At 32.1% G+C, this 18,245-nt stretch overlaps 2 protein-coding genes across 20 annotated transcripts in view; both read left to right on the forward strand.

Annotated features, from left to right (window-relative positions):
• LOC149773222 (protein furry-like) overlaps nt 1–18,245 on the forward strand; it is a 242,636-nt gene that overhangs the window by 220,961 nt on the left and 3,430 nt on the right. For all 19 annotated transcript variants that reach the window (XM_089946600.1, XM_089946615.1, XM_089946613.1 and 16 more), the window contains 2 exons: nt 16,716–16,915; nt 18,098–18,195. In XM_089946600.1, coding sequence (XP_089802726.1) covers nt 16,716–16,915; nt 18,098–18,195 — 298 coding nt within the window. The remainder of the gene's footprint in view (nt 1–16,715; nt 16,916–18,097; nt 18,196–18,245) is intronic.
• The window catches only part of LOC149773223 (uncharacterized), a 54,701-nt gene that overhangs the window by 23,197 nt on the left and 13,259 nt on the right, over nt 1–18,245 (forward strand). The gene's annotated exons all lie outside the window — the stretch shown is intronic.

Genomic DNA, 18,245 nt, shown 5'->3' on the forward strand with positions numbered 1-18,245 from the left:
GTACAGGTATGTAACAGTACCAGGACATAAGATGTAGTATATAAATTAAAAGTACAGGTATGTAACAGTACCAGGACATCAGATGTAGTATATAAATTAAAAGTACAGGTATGTAACAGTACCAGGACATCAGATGTAGTATATAAATTAAAAGTACAGGTATGTAACAGTACCAGGACATCAGATGTAGTATATAAATTAAAAGTACAGGTATGTAACAGTACCAGGACATCAGATGTAGTACAGCATATATAAATTAAAAGTACAGGTATGTAACAGTACCAGGACATCAGATGTAGTATATAAATTAAAAGTACAGGTATGTAACAGTACCAGGACATCAGATGTAGTATATAAATTAAAAGTACAGGTATGTAACAGTACCAGGACATCAGATGTAGTATATAAATTAAAAGTACAGGTATGTAACAGTACCAGGACATCAGGTGTAGTATATAAATTAAAAGTACAGGTATGTAACAGTACCAGGACATCAGATGTAGTATATAAATTAAAAGTACAGGTATGTAACAGTACCAGGACATCAGATGTAGTATATAAATTAAAAGTACAGGTATGTAACAGTACCAGGACATCAGATATAGTATATAAATTAAAAGTACAGGTATGTAACAGTACCAGGACATCAGATGTAGTATATAAATTAAAAGTACAGGTATGTAACAGTACCAGGACATCAGATATAGTATATAAATTAAAAGTACAGGTATGTAACAGTACCAGGACATCAGATGTAGTATATAAATTAAAAGTACAGGTATGTAACAGTACCAGGACATCAGATGTAGTACAGCATATATAAATTAAAAGTACAGGTATATAACAGTACCAGGACATCAGATGTAGTATATAAATTAAAAGTACAGGTATGTAACAGTACCAGGACATCAGATGTAGTATATAAATTAAAAGTACAGGTATGTAACAGTACCAGGACATCAGATGTAGTATATAAATTAAAAGTACAGGTATGTAACAGTACCAGGACATCAGATGTAGTATATAAATTAAAAGTACAGGTATGTAACAGTACCAGGACATCAGATGTAGTATATAAATTAAAAGTACAGGTATGTAACAGTACCAGGACATCAGATATAGTATATAAATTAAAAGTACAGGTATATAACAGTACCAGGACATCAGATATAGTATATAAATTAAAAGTACAGGTATGTAACAGTACCAGGACATCAGATATAGTATATAAATTAAAAGTACAGGTATGTAACAGTACCAGGACATCAGATGTAGTATATAAATTAAAAGTACAGGTATATAACAGTACCAGGACATCAGATGTAGTATATAAATTAAAAGTACAGGTATGTAACAGTACCAGGACATCAGATGTAGTATATAAATTAAAAGTACAGGTATGTAACAGTACCAGGACATCAGATGTAGTATATAAATTAAAAGTACAGGTATGTAACAGTACCAGGACATCAGATGTAGTATATAAATTAAAAGTACAGGTATGTAAGAGTACCAGGACATCAGATGTAGTATATCAATTAAAAGTACAGGTATGTAAGAGTACCAGGACATCAGATGTAGTATATAAATTAAAAGTACAGGTATGTAAGAGTACCAGGACATCAGATGTAGTATATAAATTAAAAGTACAGGTATGTAACAGTACCAGGACATCAGATGTAGTATATAAATTAAAAGTACAGGTATGTAACAGTACCAGGACATCAGATGTAGTATATAAATTAAAAGTACAGGTATGTAACAGTACCAGGACATCAGATGTAGTATATAAATTAAAAGTACAGGTATGTAACAGTACCAGGGCATCAGATGTAGTATATAAATTAAAAGTACAGGTATGTAACAGTACCAGGACATCAGATGTAGTATATAAATTAAAAGTACAGGTATGTAACAGTACCAGGACATCAGATGTAGTATATAAATTAAAAGTACAGGTATGTAACAGTACCAGGACATCAGAGGTAGTATATAAATTAAAAGTACAGGTATGTAACAGTACCAGGACATCAGATGTAGTATATAAATTAAAAGTACAGGTATGTAACAGTACCAGGACATCAGATGTAGTATATAAATTAAAAGTACAGGTATGTAACAGTACCAGGACATCAGATGTAGTACAGCATATATAAATTAAAAGTACAGGTATGTAACAGTACCAGGACATCAGATGTAGTATATAAATTAAAAGTACAGGTATGTAACAGTACCAGAACATCAGATGTAGTATATAAATTAAAAGTACAGGTATGTAACAGTACCAGGACATTAGATGTAGTATATAAATTAAAAGTACAGGTATGTAACAGTACCAGGACATCAGGTGTAGTATATAAATTAAAAGTACAGGTATGTAACAGTACCAGGACATCAGATGTAGCATATAAATTAAAAGTACAGGTATGTAACAGTACCAGGATATCAGATGTAGTACAGTATATATAAATTAAAAGTACAGGTATGTAACAGTACCAGGACATCAGATGTAGTATATAAATTAAAAGTACAGGTATGTAACAGTACCAGGACATCAGATGTAGTACAGCATATATAAATTAAAAGTACAGGTATATAACAGTACCAGGACATCAGATGTAGTATATAAATTAAAAGTACAGGTATGTAACAGTACCAGGACATCAGGTGTAGTATATAAATTAAAAGTACAGGTATGTAACAGTACCAGGACATCAGATATAGTATATAAATTAAAAGTACAGGTATGTAACAGTACCAGGACATCAGATGTAGTATATAAATTAAAAGTACAGGTATGTAACAGTACCAGGACATCAGATGTAGTACAGCATATATAAATTAAAAGTACAGGTATATAACAGTACCAGGACATCAGATATAGTATATAAATTAAAAGTACAGGTATGTAACAGTACCAGGACATTAGATGTAGTATATAAATTAAAAGTGCAGGTATGTAACAGTACCAGGACATCAGATGTAGTATATAAATTAAAAGTACAGGTATGTAACAGTACCAGGACATCAGATGTAGTATATAAATTAAAAGTACAGGTATGTAACAGTACCAGGACATCAGATGTAGTATATAAATTAAAAGTACAGGTATGTAACAGTACCAGGACATCAGATGTAGTATATAAATTAAAAGTACAGGTATGTAACAGTACCAGGACATCAGATGTAGTATATAAATTAAAAGTACAGGTATGTAACAGTACCAGGACATCAGATGTAGTATATAAATTAAAAGTACAGGTATGTAACAGTACCAGGGCATCAGATGTAGTATATAAATTAAAAGTACAGGTATGTAACAGTACCAGGACATCAGATGTAGTATATAAATTAAAAGTACAGGTATGTAACAGTACCAGGACATCAGATGTAGTATATAAATTAAAAGTACAGGTATGTAACAGTACCAGGACATCAGAGGTAGTATATAAATTAAAAGTACAGGTATGTAACAGTACCAGGACATCAGATGTAGTATATAAATTAAAAGTACAGGTATGTAACAGTACCAGGACATCAGATGTAGTATATAAATTAAAAGTACAGGTATGTAACAGTACCAGGACATCAGATGTAGTACAGCATATATAAATTAAAAGTACAGGTATGTAACAGTACCAGGACATCAGATGTAGTATATAAATTAAAAGTACAGGTATGTAACAGTACCAGAACATCAGATGTAGTATATAAATTAAAAGTACAGGTATGTAACAGTACCAGGACATTAGATGTAGTATATAAATTAAAAGTACAGGTATGTAACAGTACCAGGACATCAGGTGTAGTATATAAATTAAAAGTACAGGTATGTAACAGTACCAGGACATCAGATGTAGCATATAAATTAAAAGTACAGGTATGTAACAGTACCAGGATATCAGATGTAGTACAGTATATATAAATTAAAAGTACAGGTATGTAACAGTACCAGGACATCAGATGTAGTATATAAATTAAAAGTACAGGTATGTAACAGTACCAGGACATCAGATGTAGTACAGCATATATAAATTAAAAGTACAGGTATATAACAGTACCAGGACATCAGATGTAGTATATAAATTAAAAGTACAGGTATGTAACAGTACCAGGACATCAGGTGTAGTATATAAATTAAAAGTACAGGTATGTAACAGTACCAGGACATCAGATATAGTATATAAATTAAAAGTACAGGTATGTAACAGTACCAGGACATCAGATGTAGTATATAAATTAAAAGTACAGGTATGTAACAGTACCAGGACATCAGATGTAGTACAGCATATATAAATTAAAAGTACAGGTATATAACAGTACCAGGACATCAGATATAGTATATAAATTAAAAGTACAGGTATGTAACAGTACCAGGACATTAGATGTAGTATATAAATTAAAAGTGCAGGTATGTAACAGTACCAGGACATCAGATGTAGTATATAAATTAAAAGTACAGGTATGTAACAGTACCAGGACATCAGATGTAGTATATAAATTAAAAGTACAGGTATGTAACAGTACCAGGACATCAGATGTAGTATATAAATTAAAAGTACAGGTATGTAACAGTACCAGGACATCAGATGTAGTATATAAATTAAAAGTACAGGTATGTAACAGTACCAGGACATCAGATGTAGTATATAAATTAAAAGTACAGGTATGTAAGAGTACCAGGACATCAGATGTAGTATATAAATTAAAAGTACAGGTATGTAACAGTACCAGGACATCAGATGTAGTATATAAATTAAAAGTACAGGTATGTAACAGTACCAGGACATCAGATGTAGTATATAAATTAAAAGTACAGGTATGTAACAGTACCAGGACATCAGATGTAGTATATAAATTAAAAGTACAGGTATGTAACAGTACCAGGGCATCAGATGTAGTATATAAATTAAAAGTACAGGTATGTAACAGTACCAGGACATCAGATGTAGTATATAAATTAAAAGTACAGGTATGTAACAGTACCAGGACATCAGATGTAGTATATAAATTAAAAGTACAGGTATGTAACAGTACCAGGACATCAGATGTAGTATATAAATTAAAAGTACAGGTATGTAACAGTACCAGGACATCAGATGTAGTATATAAATTAAAAGTACAGGTATGTAACAGTACCAGGACATCAGATGTAGTATATAAATTAAAAGTACAGGTATGTAACAGTACCAGGACATCAGATGTAGTATATAAATTAAAAGTACAGGTATGTAACAGTACCAGGACATCAGATGTAGTATATAAATTAAAAGTACAGGTATGTAACAGTACCAGGACATCAGATGTAGTATATAAATTAAAAGTACAGGTATGTAACAGTACCAGGACATCAGATGTAGTATATAAATTAAAAGTACAGGTATGTAACAGTACCAGGACATCAGATGTAGTACAGCATATATAAATTAAAAGTACAGGTATGTAACAGTACCAGGACATCAGATGTAGTATATAAATTAAAAGTACAGGTATGTAACAGTACCAGGACATCAGATGTAGTATATAAATTAAAAGTACAGGTATGTAACAGTACCAGAACATCAGATGTAGTATATAAATTAAAAGTACAGGTATGTAACAGTACCAGGACATTAGATGTAGTATATAAATTAAAAGTACAGGTATGTAACAGTACCAGGACATCAGATGTAGTATATAAATTAAAAGTACAGGTATGTAACAGTACCAGGACATCAGATGTAGCATATAAATTAAAAGTACAGGTATGTAACAGTACCAGGATATCAGATGTAGTACAGTATATATAAATTAAAAGTACAGGTATGTAACAGTACCAGGACATCAGATGTAGTATATAAATTAAAAGTACAGGTATGTAACAGTACCAGGGCATCAGATGTAGTATATAAATTAAAAGTACAGGTATGTAAGAGTACCAGGACATCAGATGTAGTATATAAATTAAAAGTACAGGTATGTAACAGTACCAGGACATCAGATGTAGTATATAAATTAAAAGTACAGGTATGTAACAGTACCAGGACATCAGAGGTAGTATATAAATTAAAAGTACAGGTATGTAACAGTACCAGGACATCAGATGTAGTATATAAATTAAAAGTACAGGTATGTAACAGTACCAGGACATCAGATGTAGTATATAAATTAAAAGTACAGGTATGTAACAGTACCAGGACATCAGATGTAGTACAGCATATATAAATTAAAAGTACAGGTATGTAACAGTACCAGGACATCAGATGTAGTATATAAATTAAAAGTACAGGTATGTAACAGTACCAGAACATCAGATGTAGTATATAAATTAAAAGTACAGGTATGTAACAGTACCAGGACATTAGATGTAGTATATAAATTAAAAGTACAGGTATGTAACAGTACCAGGACATCAGGTGTAGTATATAAATTAAAAGTACAGGTATGTAACAGTACCAGGACATCAGATGTAGCATATAAATTAAAAGTACAGGTATGTAACAGTACCAGGATATCAGATGTAGTACAGTATATATAAATTAAAAGTACAGGTATGTAACAGTACCAGGACATCAGATGTAGTATATAAATTAAAAGTACAGGTATGTAACAGTACCAGGACATCAGATGTAGTACAGCATATATAAATTAAAAGTACAGGTATGTAACAGTACCAGGACATCAGATGTAGTATATAAATTAAAAGTACAGGTATGTAACAGTACCAGGACATCAGGTGTAGTATATAAATTAAAAGTACAGGTATGTAACAGTACCAGGACATCAGATATAGTATATAAATTAAAAGTACAGGTATGTAACAGTACCAGGACATCAGATGTAGTATATAAATTAAAAGTACAGGTATGTAACAGTACCAGGACATCAGATGTAGTACAGCATATATAAATTAAAAGTACAGGTATATAACAGTACCAGGACATCAGATATAGTATATAAATTAAAAGTACAGGTATGTAACAGTACCAGGACATTAGATGTAGTATATAAATTAAAAGTACAGGTATGTAACAGTACCAGGACATCAGATGTAGTATATAAATTAAAAGTACAGGTATATAACAGTACCAGGACATCAGATGTAGTATATAAATTAAAAGTACAGGTATGTAACAGTACCAGGACATCAGATGTAGTATATAAATTAAAAGTACAGGTATGTAACAGTACCAGGACATCAGATGTAGTATATAAATTAAAAGTACAGGTATGTAACAGTACCAGGACATCAGATGTAGTATATAAATTAAAAGTACAGGTATGTAAGAGTACCAGGACATCAGATGTAGTATATAAATTAAAAGTACAGGTATGTAACAGTACCAGGACATCAGATGTAGTATATAAATTAAAAGTACAGGTATGTAACAGTACCAGGACATCAGATGTAGTATATAAATTAAAAGTACAGGTATGTAACAGTACCAGGACATCAGATGTAGTATATAAATTAAAAGTACAGGTATGTAACAGTACCAGGACATCAGATGTAGTATATAAATTAAAAGTACAGGTATGTAACAGTACCAGGGCATCAGATGTAGTATATAAATTAAAAGTACAGGTATGTAACAGTACCAGGACATCAGATGTAGTATATAAATTAAAAGTACAGGTATGTAACAGTACCAGGACATCAGATGTAGTATATAAATTAAAAGTACAGGTATGTAACAGTACCAGGACATCAGATGTAGTATATAAATTAAAAGTACAGGTATGTAACAGTACCAGGACATCAGATGTAGTATATAAATTAAAAGTACAGGTATGTAACAGTACCAGGACATCAGATGTAGTATATAAATTAAAAGTACAGGTATGTAACAGTACCAGGACATCAGATGTAGTATATAAATTAAAAGTACAGGTATGTAACAGTACCAGGACATCAGATGTAGTATATAAATTAAAAGTACAGGTATGTAACAGTACCAGGACATCAGATGTAGTATATAAATTAAAAGTACAGGTATGTAACAGTACCAGGACATCAGATGTAGTATATAAATTAAAAGTACAGGTATGTAACAGTACCAGGACATCAGATGTAGTATATAAATTAAAAGTACAGGTATGTAACAGTACCAGGACATCAGATGTAGTACAGCATATATAAATTAAAAGTACAGGTATGTAACAGTACCAGGACATCAGATGTAGTATATAAATTAAAAGTACAGGTATGTAACAGTACCAGGACATCAGATGTAGTATATAAATTAAAAGTACAGGTATGTAACAGTACCAGAACATCAGATGTAGTATATAAATTAAAAGTACAGGTATGTAACAGTACCAGGACATTAGATGTAGTATATAAATTAAAAGTACAGGTATGTAACAGTACCAGGACATCAGATGTAGTATATAAATTAAAAGTACAGGTATGTAACAGTACCAGGACATCAGATGTAGCATATAAATTAAAAGTACAGGTATGTAACAGTACCAGGATATCAGATGTAGTACAGTATATATAAATTAAAAGTACAGGTATGTAACAGTACCAGGACATCAGATATAGTATATAAATTAAAAGTACAGGTATGTAACTGTACCAGGACATCAGATGTAGTATATAAAATAGAAGTACAGTTATGTAACAATACCAGGACATTAGATGTAGTATATAAATTAAAAGTACAGGTATGTAACAGTACCAGGACATCAGATGTAGTATATAAATTAAAAGTACAGGTATGTAACAGTACCAGGACATCAGATGTAGTATATAAATTAAAAGTACAGGTATGTAACAGTACCAGGACATCAGATGTAGTATATAAATTAAAAGTACAGGTATGTAACAGTACCAGGACATCAGATGTAGTATATAAATTAAAAGTACAGGTATGTAACAGTACCAGGACATCAGATGTAGTACAGCATATATAAATTAAAAGTACAGGTATGTAACAGTACCAGGACATCAGATGTAGTATATAAATTAAAAGTACAGGTATGTAACAGTACCAGGACATCAGATGTAGTATATAAATTAAAAGTACAGGTATGTAACAGTACCAGGACATCAGATGTAGTATATAAATTAAAAGTACAGGTATGTAACAGTACCAGGACATCAGATGTAGTATATAAATTAAAAGTACAGGTATGTAACAGTACCAGGACATCAGATCTAGTATATAAATTAAAAGTACAGGTATGTAACAGTACCAGGACATCAGATGTAGTATATAAATTAAAAGTACAGGTATGTAACAGTACCAGGACATCAGATGTAGTATATAAATTAAAAGTACAGGTATGTAACAGTACCAGGACATCAGATGTAGTATATAAATTAAAAGTACAGGTATGTAACAGTACCAGGACATCAGATGTAGTACAGTATATATAAATTAAAAGTAAAGGTATGTAACAGTACCAGGACATCAGATGTAGTATATAAATTAAAAGTACAGGTATGTAACAGTACCAGGACATCAGATGTAGTATATAAATTAAAAGTACAGGTATGTAACAGTACCAGGACATCAGATGTAGTATATAAATTAAAAGTACAGGTATGTAACAGTACCAGGACATCAGATGTAGTATATAAATTAAAAGTACAGGTATGTAACAGTACCAGGACATCAGATGTAGTATATAAATTAAAAGTACAGGTATGTAACAGTACCAGGACATCAGATGTAGTATATAAATTAAAAGTACAGGTATGTAACAGTACCAGGACATCAGATGTAGTATATAAATTAAAAGTACAGGTATGTAACAGTACCAGGACATCAGATGTAGTATATAAATTAAAAGTACAGGTATGTAACAGTACCAGGACATCAGATGTAGTATATAAATTAAAAGTACAGGTATGTAACAGTACCAGGACATCAGATATAGTATATAAATTAAAAGTACAGGTATGTAACAGTACCAGGACATCAGATATAGTATATAAATTAAAAGTACAGGTATGTAACAGTACCAGGACATCAGATGTAGTATATAAATTAAAAGTACAGGTATGTAACAGTACCAGGACATCAGATGTAGTATATAAATTAAAAGTACAGGTATGTAAGAGTACCAGGACATCAGATGTAGTATATAAATTAAAAGTACAGGTATGTAAGAGTACCAGGACATCAGATGTAGTATATAAATTAAAAGTACAGGTATGTAACAGTAGCAGGACATCAGATGTAGTATATAAATTAAAAATACAGGTATGTAAGAGTACCAGGACATCAGATGTAGTATATAAATTAAAAGTACAGGTATGTAACAGTACCAGGGCATCAGATGTAGTATATAAATTAAAAGTACAGGTATGTAACAGTACCAGGACATCAGATGTAGTATATAAATTAAAAGTACAGGTATGTAACAGTACCAGGACATCAGATGTAGTATATAAATTAAAAGTACAGGTATGTAACAGTACCAGGACATCAGATGTAGTATATAAATTAAAAGTACAGGTATGTAACAGTACCAGGACATCAGATGTAGTATATAAATTAAAAGTACAGGTATGTAACAGTACCAGGACATCAGATGTAGTATATAAATTAAAAGTACAGGTATGTAACAGTACCAGGACATCAGATGTAGTATATAAATTAAAAGTACAGGTATGTAACAGTACCAGGACATCAGATGTAGTATATAAATTAAAAGTACAGGTATGTAACAGTACCAGGACATCAGATGTAGTATATAAATTAAAAGTACAGGTATGTAACAGTACCAGGACATCAGATGTAGTATATAAATTAAAAGTACAGGTATGTAACAGTACCAGGACATCAGATGTAGTACAGCATATATAAATTAAAAGTACAGGTATGTAACAGTACCAGGACATCAGATGTAGTATATAAATTAAAAGTACAGGTATGTAACAGTACCAGAACATCAGATGTAGTATATAAATTAAAAGTACAGGTATGTAACAGTACCAGGACATTAGATGTAGTATATAAATTAAAAGTACAGGTATGTAACAGTACCAGGACATCAGGTGTAGTATATAAATTAAAAGTACAGGTATGTAACAGTACCAGGACATCAGATGTAGCATATAAATTAAAAGTACAGGTATGTAACAGTACCAGGATATCAGATGTAGTACAGTATATATAAATTAAAAGTACAGGTATGTAACAGTACCAGGACATCAGATGTAGTATATAAATTAAAAGTACAGGTATGTAACAGTACCAGGACATCAGATGTAGTACAGCATATATAAATTAAAAGTACAGGTATGTAACAGTACCAGGACATCAGATGTAGTATATAAATTAAAAGTACAGGTATGTAACAGTACCAGGACATCAGATGTAGTATATAAATTAAAAGTACAGGTATGTAACAGTACCAGGACATCAGATATAGTATATAAATTAAAAGTACAGGTATGTAACAGTACCAGGACATCAGATGTAGTATATAAATTAAAAGTACAGGTATGTAACAGTACCAGGACATCAGATGTAGTACAGCATATATAAATTAAAAGTACAGGTATATAACAGTACCAGGACATCAGATGTAGTATATAAATTAAAAGTACAGGTATGTAACAGTACCAGGACATCAGATGTAGTATATAAATTAAAAGTACAGGTATGTAACAGTACCAGGACATCAGATGTAGTATATAAATTAAAAGTACAGGTATGTAACAGTACCAGGACATCAGATGTAGTATATAAATTAAAAGTACAGGTATGTAACAGTACCAGGACATCAGATGTAGTATATAAATTAAAAGTACAGGTATGTAACAGTACCAGGACATCAGATGTAGTATATAAATTAAAAGTACAGGTATGTAACAGTACCAGGACATCAGATGTAGTATATAAATTAAAAGTACAGGTATGTAACAGTACCAGGACATCAGATGTAGTATATAAATTAAAAGTACAGGTATGTAACAGTACCAGGACATCAGATGTAGTATATAAATTAAAAGTACAGGTATGTAACAGTACCAGGACATCAGATGTAGTATATAAATTAAAAGTACAGGTATGTAACAGTACCAGGACATCAGATGTAGTATATAAATTAAAAGTACAGGTATGTAACAGTACCAGGACATCAGATGTAGTACAGCATATATAAATTAAAAGTACAGGTATGTAACAGTACCAGGACATCAGATGTAGTATATAAATTAAAAGTACAGGTATGTAACAGTACCAGAACATCAGATGTAGTATATAAATTAAAAGTACAGGTATGTAACAGTACCAGGACATTAGATGTAGTATATAAATTAAAAGTACAGGTATGTAACAGTACCAGGACATCAGATGTAGTATATAAATTAAAAGTACAGGTATGTAACAGTACCAGGACATCAGATGTAGCATATAAATTAAAAGTACAGGTATGTAACAGTACCAGGATATCAGATGTAGTACAGTATATATAAATTAAAAGTACAGGTATGTAACAGTACCAGGACATCAGATATAGTATATAAATTAAAAGTACAGGTATGTAACAGTACCAGGACATCAGATGTAGTATATAAATTAAAAGTACAGGTATGTAACAGTACCAGGACATCAGATGTAGTATATAAATTAAAAGTACAGGTATGTAACAGTACCAGGACATCAGATGTAGTATATAAATTAAAAGTACAGGTATGTAACAGTACCAGGACATCAGATGTAGTATATAAATTAAAAGTACAGGTATGTAACAGTACCAGGACATCAGATGTAGTATATAAATTAAAAGTACAGGTATGTAACAGTACCAGGACATCAGATGTAGTATATAAATTAAAAGTACAGGTATGTAACAGTACCAGGACATCAGATGTAGTACAGCATATATAAATTAAAAGTACAGGTATGTAACAGTACCAGGACATCAGATGTAGTATATAAATTAAAAGTACAGGTATGTAACAGTACCAGAACATCAGATGTAGTATATAAATTAAAAGTACAGGTATGTAACAGTACCAGGACATCAGATGTAGTATATAAATTAAAAGTACAGGTATGTAACAGTACCAGGACATCAGATGTAGTATATAAATTAAAAGTACAGGTATGTAACAGTACCAGGACATCAGATGTAGTACAGTATATATAAATTAAAAGTACAGGTATGTAACAGTACCAGGACATCAGATGTAGTATATAAATTAAAAGTACAGGTATGTAACAGTACCAGGACATCAGATGTAGTACAGTATATATAAATTAAAAGTACAGGTATGTAACAGTACCAGGACATCAGATGTAGTATATAAATTAAAAGTACACGTATGTAACAGTACCAGGACATCAGATGTAGTACAGCATATATAAATTAAAAGTACAGGTATGTAACAGTACCAGGACATCAGATGTAGTATATAAATTAAAAGTACAGGTATGTAACAGTACCAGAACATCAGATGTAGTATATAAATTAAAAGTACAGGTATGTAACAGTACCAGGACATTAGATGTAGTATATAAATTAAAAGTACAGGTATGTAACAGTACCAGGACATCAGATGTAGTATATAAATTAAAAGTACAGGTATGTAACAGTACCAGGACATCAGATGTAGCATATAAATTAAAAGTACAGGTATGTAACAGTACCAGGATATCAGATGTAGTACAGTATATATAAATTAAAAGTACAGGTATGTAACAGTACCAGGACATCAGATATAGTATATAAATTAAAAGTACAGGTATGTAACAGTACCAGGACATCAGATGTAGTATATAAATTAAAAGTACAGGTATGTAACAGTACCAGGACATCAGATGTAGTATATAAATTAAAAGTACAGGTATGTAACAGTACCAGGACATCAGATGTAGTATATAAATTAAAAGTACAGGTATGTAACAGTACCAGGACATCAGATGTAGTATATAAATTAAAAGTACAGGTATGTAACAGTACCAGGACATCAGATGTAGTATATAAATTAAAAGTACAGGTATGTAACAGTACCAGGACATCAGATGTAGTATATAAATTAAAAGTACAGGTATGTAACAGTACCAGGACATCAGATGTAGTATATAAATTAAAAGTACAGGTATGTAACAGTACCAGGACATCAGATGTAGTACAGCATATATAAATTAAAAGTACAGGTATGTAACAGTACCAGGACATCAGATGTAGTATATAAATTAAAAGTACAGGTATGTAACAGTACCAGAACATCAGATGTAGTATATAAATTAAAAGTACAGGTATGTAACAGTACCAGGACATCAGATGTAGTATATAAATTAAAAGTACAGGTATGTAACAGTACCAGGACATCAGATGTAGTATATAAATTAAAAGTACAGGTATGTAACAGTACCAGGACATCAGATGTAGTACAGTATATATAAATTAAAAGTACAGGTATGTAACAGTACCAGGACATCAGATGTAGTATATAAATTAAAAGTACAGGTATGTAACAGTACCAGGACATCAGATGTAGTACAGTATATATAAATTAAAAGTACAGGTATGTAACAGTACCAGGACATCAGATGTAGTATATAAATTAAAAGTACAGGTATGTAACAGTACCAGGACATCAGATGTAGTACAGCGTATATAAATTAAAAGTACAGGTATGTAACAGTACCAGGACATTAGATATAGTATATAAATTAAAAGTACAGGTATATAACAGTACCAGGACATCAGAGGTAGCACAGTGTATATAAGTTAAAAGTACAGGTAACAGTACCAGGACATCAGATGTAGTATATAAATTAAAAGTGCAGGTATGTAACAGTACCAGAATGTCACATCAGTAGGTTTTAAAATTTTGATCAGTAGCTTGGCTTCTAAATCAGTAAGAATTTTAATTGACATGATTTTAATGCATTTTCAGACCTGCCAACCCTTACCGTTTGACTTTAAGTCGTACTGAATTTACCCATATATTATGGGTTTTGTGGAATAATAGCAAAATTTATGAAAATACGAACATTGTGGTCAAATCTGGAAATTGGCTTGCTTGTGATTGACCCAGATCAGGGTTTCATATTAGTTACACTGGAGTTGGTCAGGGAACCAGTCTGACTTCTACAGTAATACCTCAGATGCTTTAAACTGTTGATAGTTTGTGTGCTAAATGCCTGCATGATCAAGCTAGTGCTTACAGCCTATACTAGGGATGGATGTTCAGTGAATAAAAACAATTTGAAGACGATAGAGACAATAAGCCTCTTGAAATGTTTAAACATTCAGGATAGAAGTATATAAAGGAACATTCAGATTTTGGGGAAATAGGTAGAAAAGGCAACAATGACTTTTATTGGATATCATATTGTGTGTATTTAATTATGTCTTTTCGACAAAGAGATGACTGCCACTTGAAATTGAAGAATCGAAAAAAAAGAAGAAAAAAAACAACCTAGAAATTACATCAAGTTCAGAGACCTAACAAGAAGCCTTTAAGTGCCATGATGTTTGGAACTGCAGTTTCTCATAGTTCACTGCAAGAAAATTTTTTAAAAATCTATGTGCTTTTTAGATTTCTTCAAAAGTTCAGGGGGCCTCGAGTGGCTGAGTGGTCTAAAGCACTCTCCGTTACGGATCACTGCCATCTCACCTCTGTCTGCATGATTGAGATGGTTTGCAATGACAGATAGTAAATTGCACTCTGCCATGCAATTTGCAAACAGTCTATACAAGGGCTACTTTTGATCCAGTCTCAAAGAAGGCCTTCAGAGTGTATTTTTTTGCTGCAGAAGTATCATGGCTCCTATGTGATGGTGTATGCATACGCATGGTGGCATCATTTCTTTGCCCATATACTGTCTTAAAATGCACTTAAAAAGTACAGTGCAAACTTGGGACCTGTGCTGTTTTCCTGTACCCACTTAATGCTGATTTCTAAGTATTGTTGAACTTGTAACATCTCTTAGCTGGTGGTATTTTAGTATTGAAAAACACAATAACAATTACACAAGACCAAAAAGCAAATCAAAATACTTATGCAAGTGTTTCTGCCAAATTCACACCATAGTCAGTCTCTTTTTTTTATCTCACTGAGCACGAAAGTTTATGAAAATTTTAAGGAACAGCCTTTGATCCCTTTATTACTCATAACACCTTAATATAAACACCCTGCCTTTGGCCATAAACTCATCAAATGACAACAATAAGGTATTCAGTTTAAAGCTTGTTATGTACATGTCAACCTTAATTGGATTACTCAGCTTGCATCATGCACTGATGGAACAATTCCAGTCCCCAGTAGACTGGATGTGATTTTAGCTATAAAATGGTATATGCCATAGACAGCCATTAAACTATAGTTTTGTCCTACTGATGGTAGAATTACATGCATGAGAGTGCTTGACTGTAGGGTACCAGCATAAGTAGTTTAGATAATGAAAGTGCATGACACTTTCAGTAGTTGGATGCATATAAGTGGGAAACAGGATAATGTTTTACAAAGTCCAGTGTAAAGCTACTACTTTTTGATTGTCTTTTGTTTCCCTTTCTCAATTCACCATTATTATTGTTGTTGTTTTGGGTTTAACACCATTTCCATGGGAGGCTACTGGCAAGCTTTCTTTCATACCCACATTGTCCTAGCCCAAGACTCGAACTCACGTGGACAGAGGTGAGATGGCAGTGACTGGTATAGGCGAGCACTTTTGATCACTCAGCCAGTTGGAGCTCTCATTACACCATTGTCATCCTCTACTGGTGATTTTGATAATAATTTGTATGCTATCTGATTCCAGGTGGCTGATATGTCTGTGCAGGTGAGTGTGGTGAAGCGGGATATATCTGGGGCCCAGTCGGAGCTGGAGAATGGTCAGGTCTCACCCCTGAATGAATATTCGCCCAAGACTTTCTCCAAGCAGGAGGCCATCTCCAGCATGTTGGAATACCTTCACAGTCAACAGTATCAGAAGGCCATCCAGCTTCTCCGGTCATTTAGGTACATAAACATCTCATTACTCCATCCCACTTATTTTGTTTAATCTTCTGCTTCATTGATTATCAGTTTTTTCTGAAAAACTAAGTAACAGTATATAAAAGTAGAATATATCCAGTATGAATTTTGTTAGCATCATTGTTGATGTAAGCTTTAATGTAATATTTTTGGATTTAACTCCAGTTCTAGGATCTGTAACATGTACATTCTGAAAATTTCAATGAAATTAGGTCACTGTGACATGTTTTTAAGCTCCAGTTATTATGATATAATTTAATGGTATATTACGATCTGTGCTGTCTGCTTGAAATCAGTATAACAGTACAGTAATCTCTGTATTTTTTTTAATGGACTTTTTAATCATTTTTTTTTCAGTCTGTAAATAATTATGGATAAAAATATGCATTATAATTTTCTTTAGAACCCTAAGTTTGCACACTTTGAATAAAAAAAAAGTTCTTTGTGCTAAAAATATATTGGCAAAGAATGGTAATTACAATAATTTTATGGTTAATGGTGTAGAAACAATTGGAGAACATGAAACTCTGCAGAGAATAAAGTACACCTCTTTGAAATTTTATGTATATCTTTTCTTCCTCAGACTTAATTACAGAAACAATAATATACAGTACCAGTATTTTTTTCATCATTCATATTTTGCCAAATTGATCACCAAATGGTTAAGCTACTAATCTACAAATCGACTCAAATATCTGTTATTGCATGCTGTTGTAGTCCTTAAAAGAAGATAATAAGTATTGTTCACTGAGTTTTTTCTGGAGATTTGCTGACCAGTGAAGAATGTTACATGCATTCAGTAGACAGCAGCATTAAGGTCTAAACAGAAAATAATATGTTTATTGAGTTCCACCTATTGACTTTTACTTAAGACGAAAAAACTCAAGTTGCTCTTTGACCAGTTCAGAAAGGTCACTAGATCTAAAAATTCTAGTTATTTCATTCCAATGGAACTGTTTTGAGAAAATGCAGCATACTTGAATTTTGGATATGTTGTGTCTAGATTAGTGCCTCAGGCAAGTCAGATAGTCTTAGTGTAGGTGAATTTAAAACTAATGCACTAAATCTGTAGAGGTTTAAAATAGGAGTAAAATTCCTACAACGTAGTTTTGTAATGCCTTGTAATCGGAATGAATACAAAAAGATAATGGTGAATTAATTCTTCAGGTCTCTTTGGCCCGATGATCTTTTTGGTCAAAGTTCAGATGATGATACAGTGACTCTACTCAACATTTACTGTGGAGGATTGGCAGAGAAAAGAACTGGTAATATTGTCTGTTCCTTGACAGACACATGCACACACAAATATTTCATA

Source organism: Sinohyriopsis cumingii, unplaced genomic scaffold (genome assembly GCF_028554795.1).
Source record: "Sinohyriopsis cumingii isolate HCF-2022 unplaced genomic scaffold, ASM2855479v2 utg000810l, whole genome shotgun sequence".
Lineage (NCBI taxonomy): Eukaryota > Metazoa > Mollusca > Bivalvia > Unionida > Unionidae > Sinohyriopsis > Sinohyriopsis cumingii.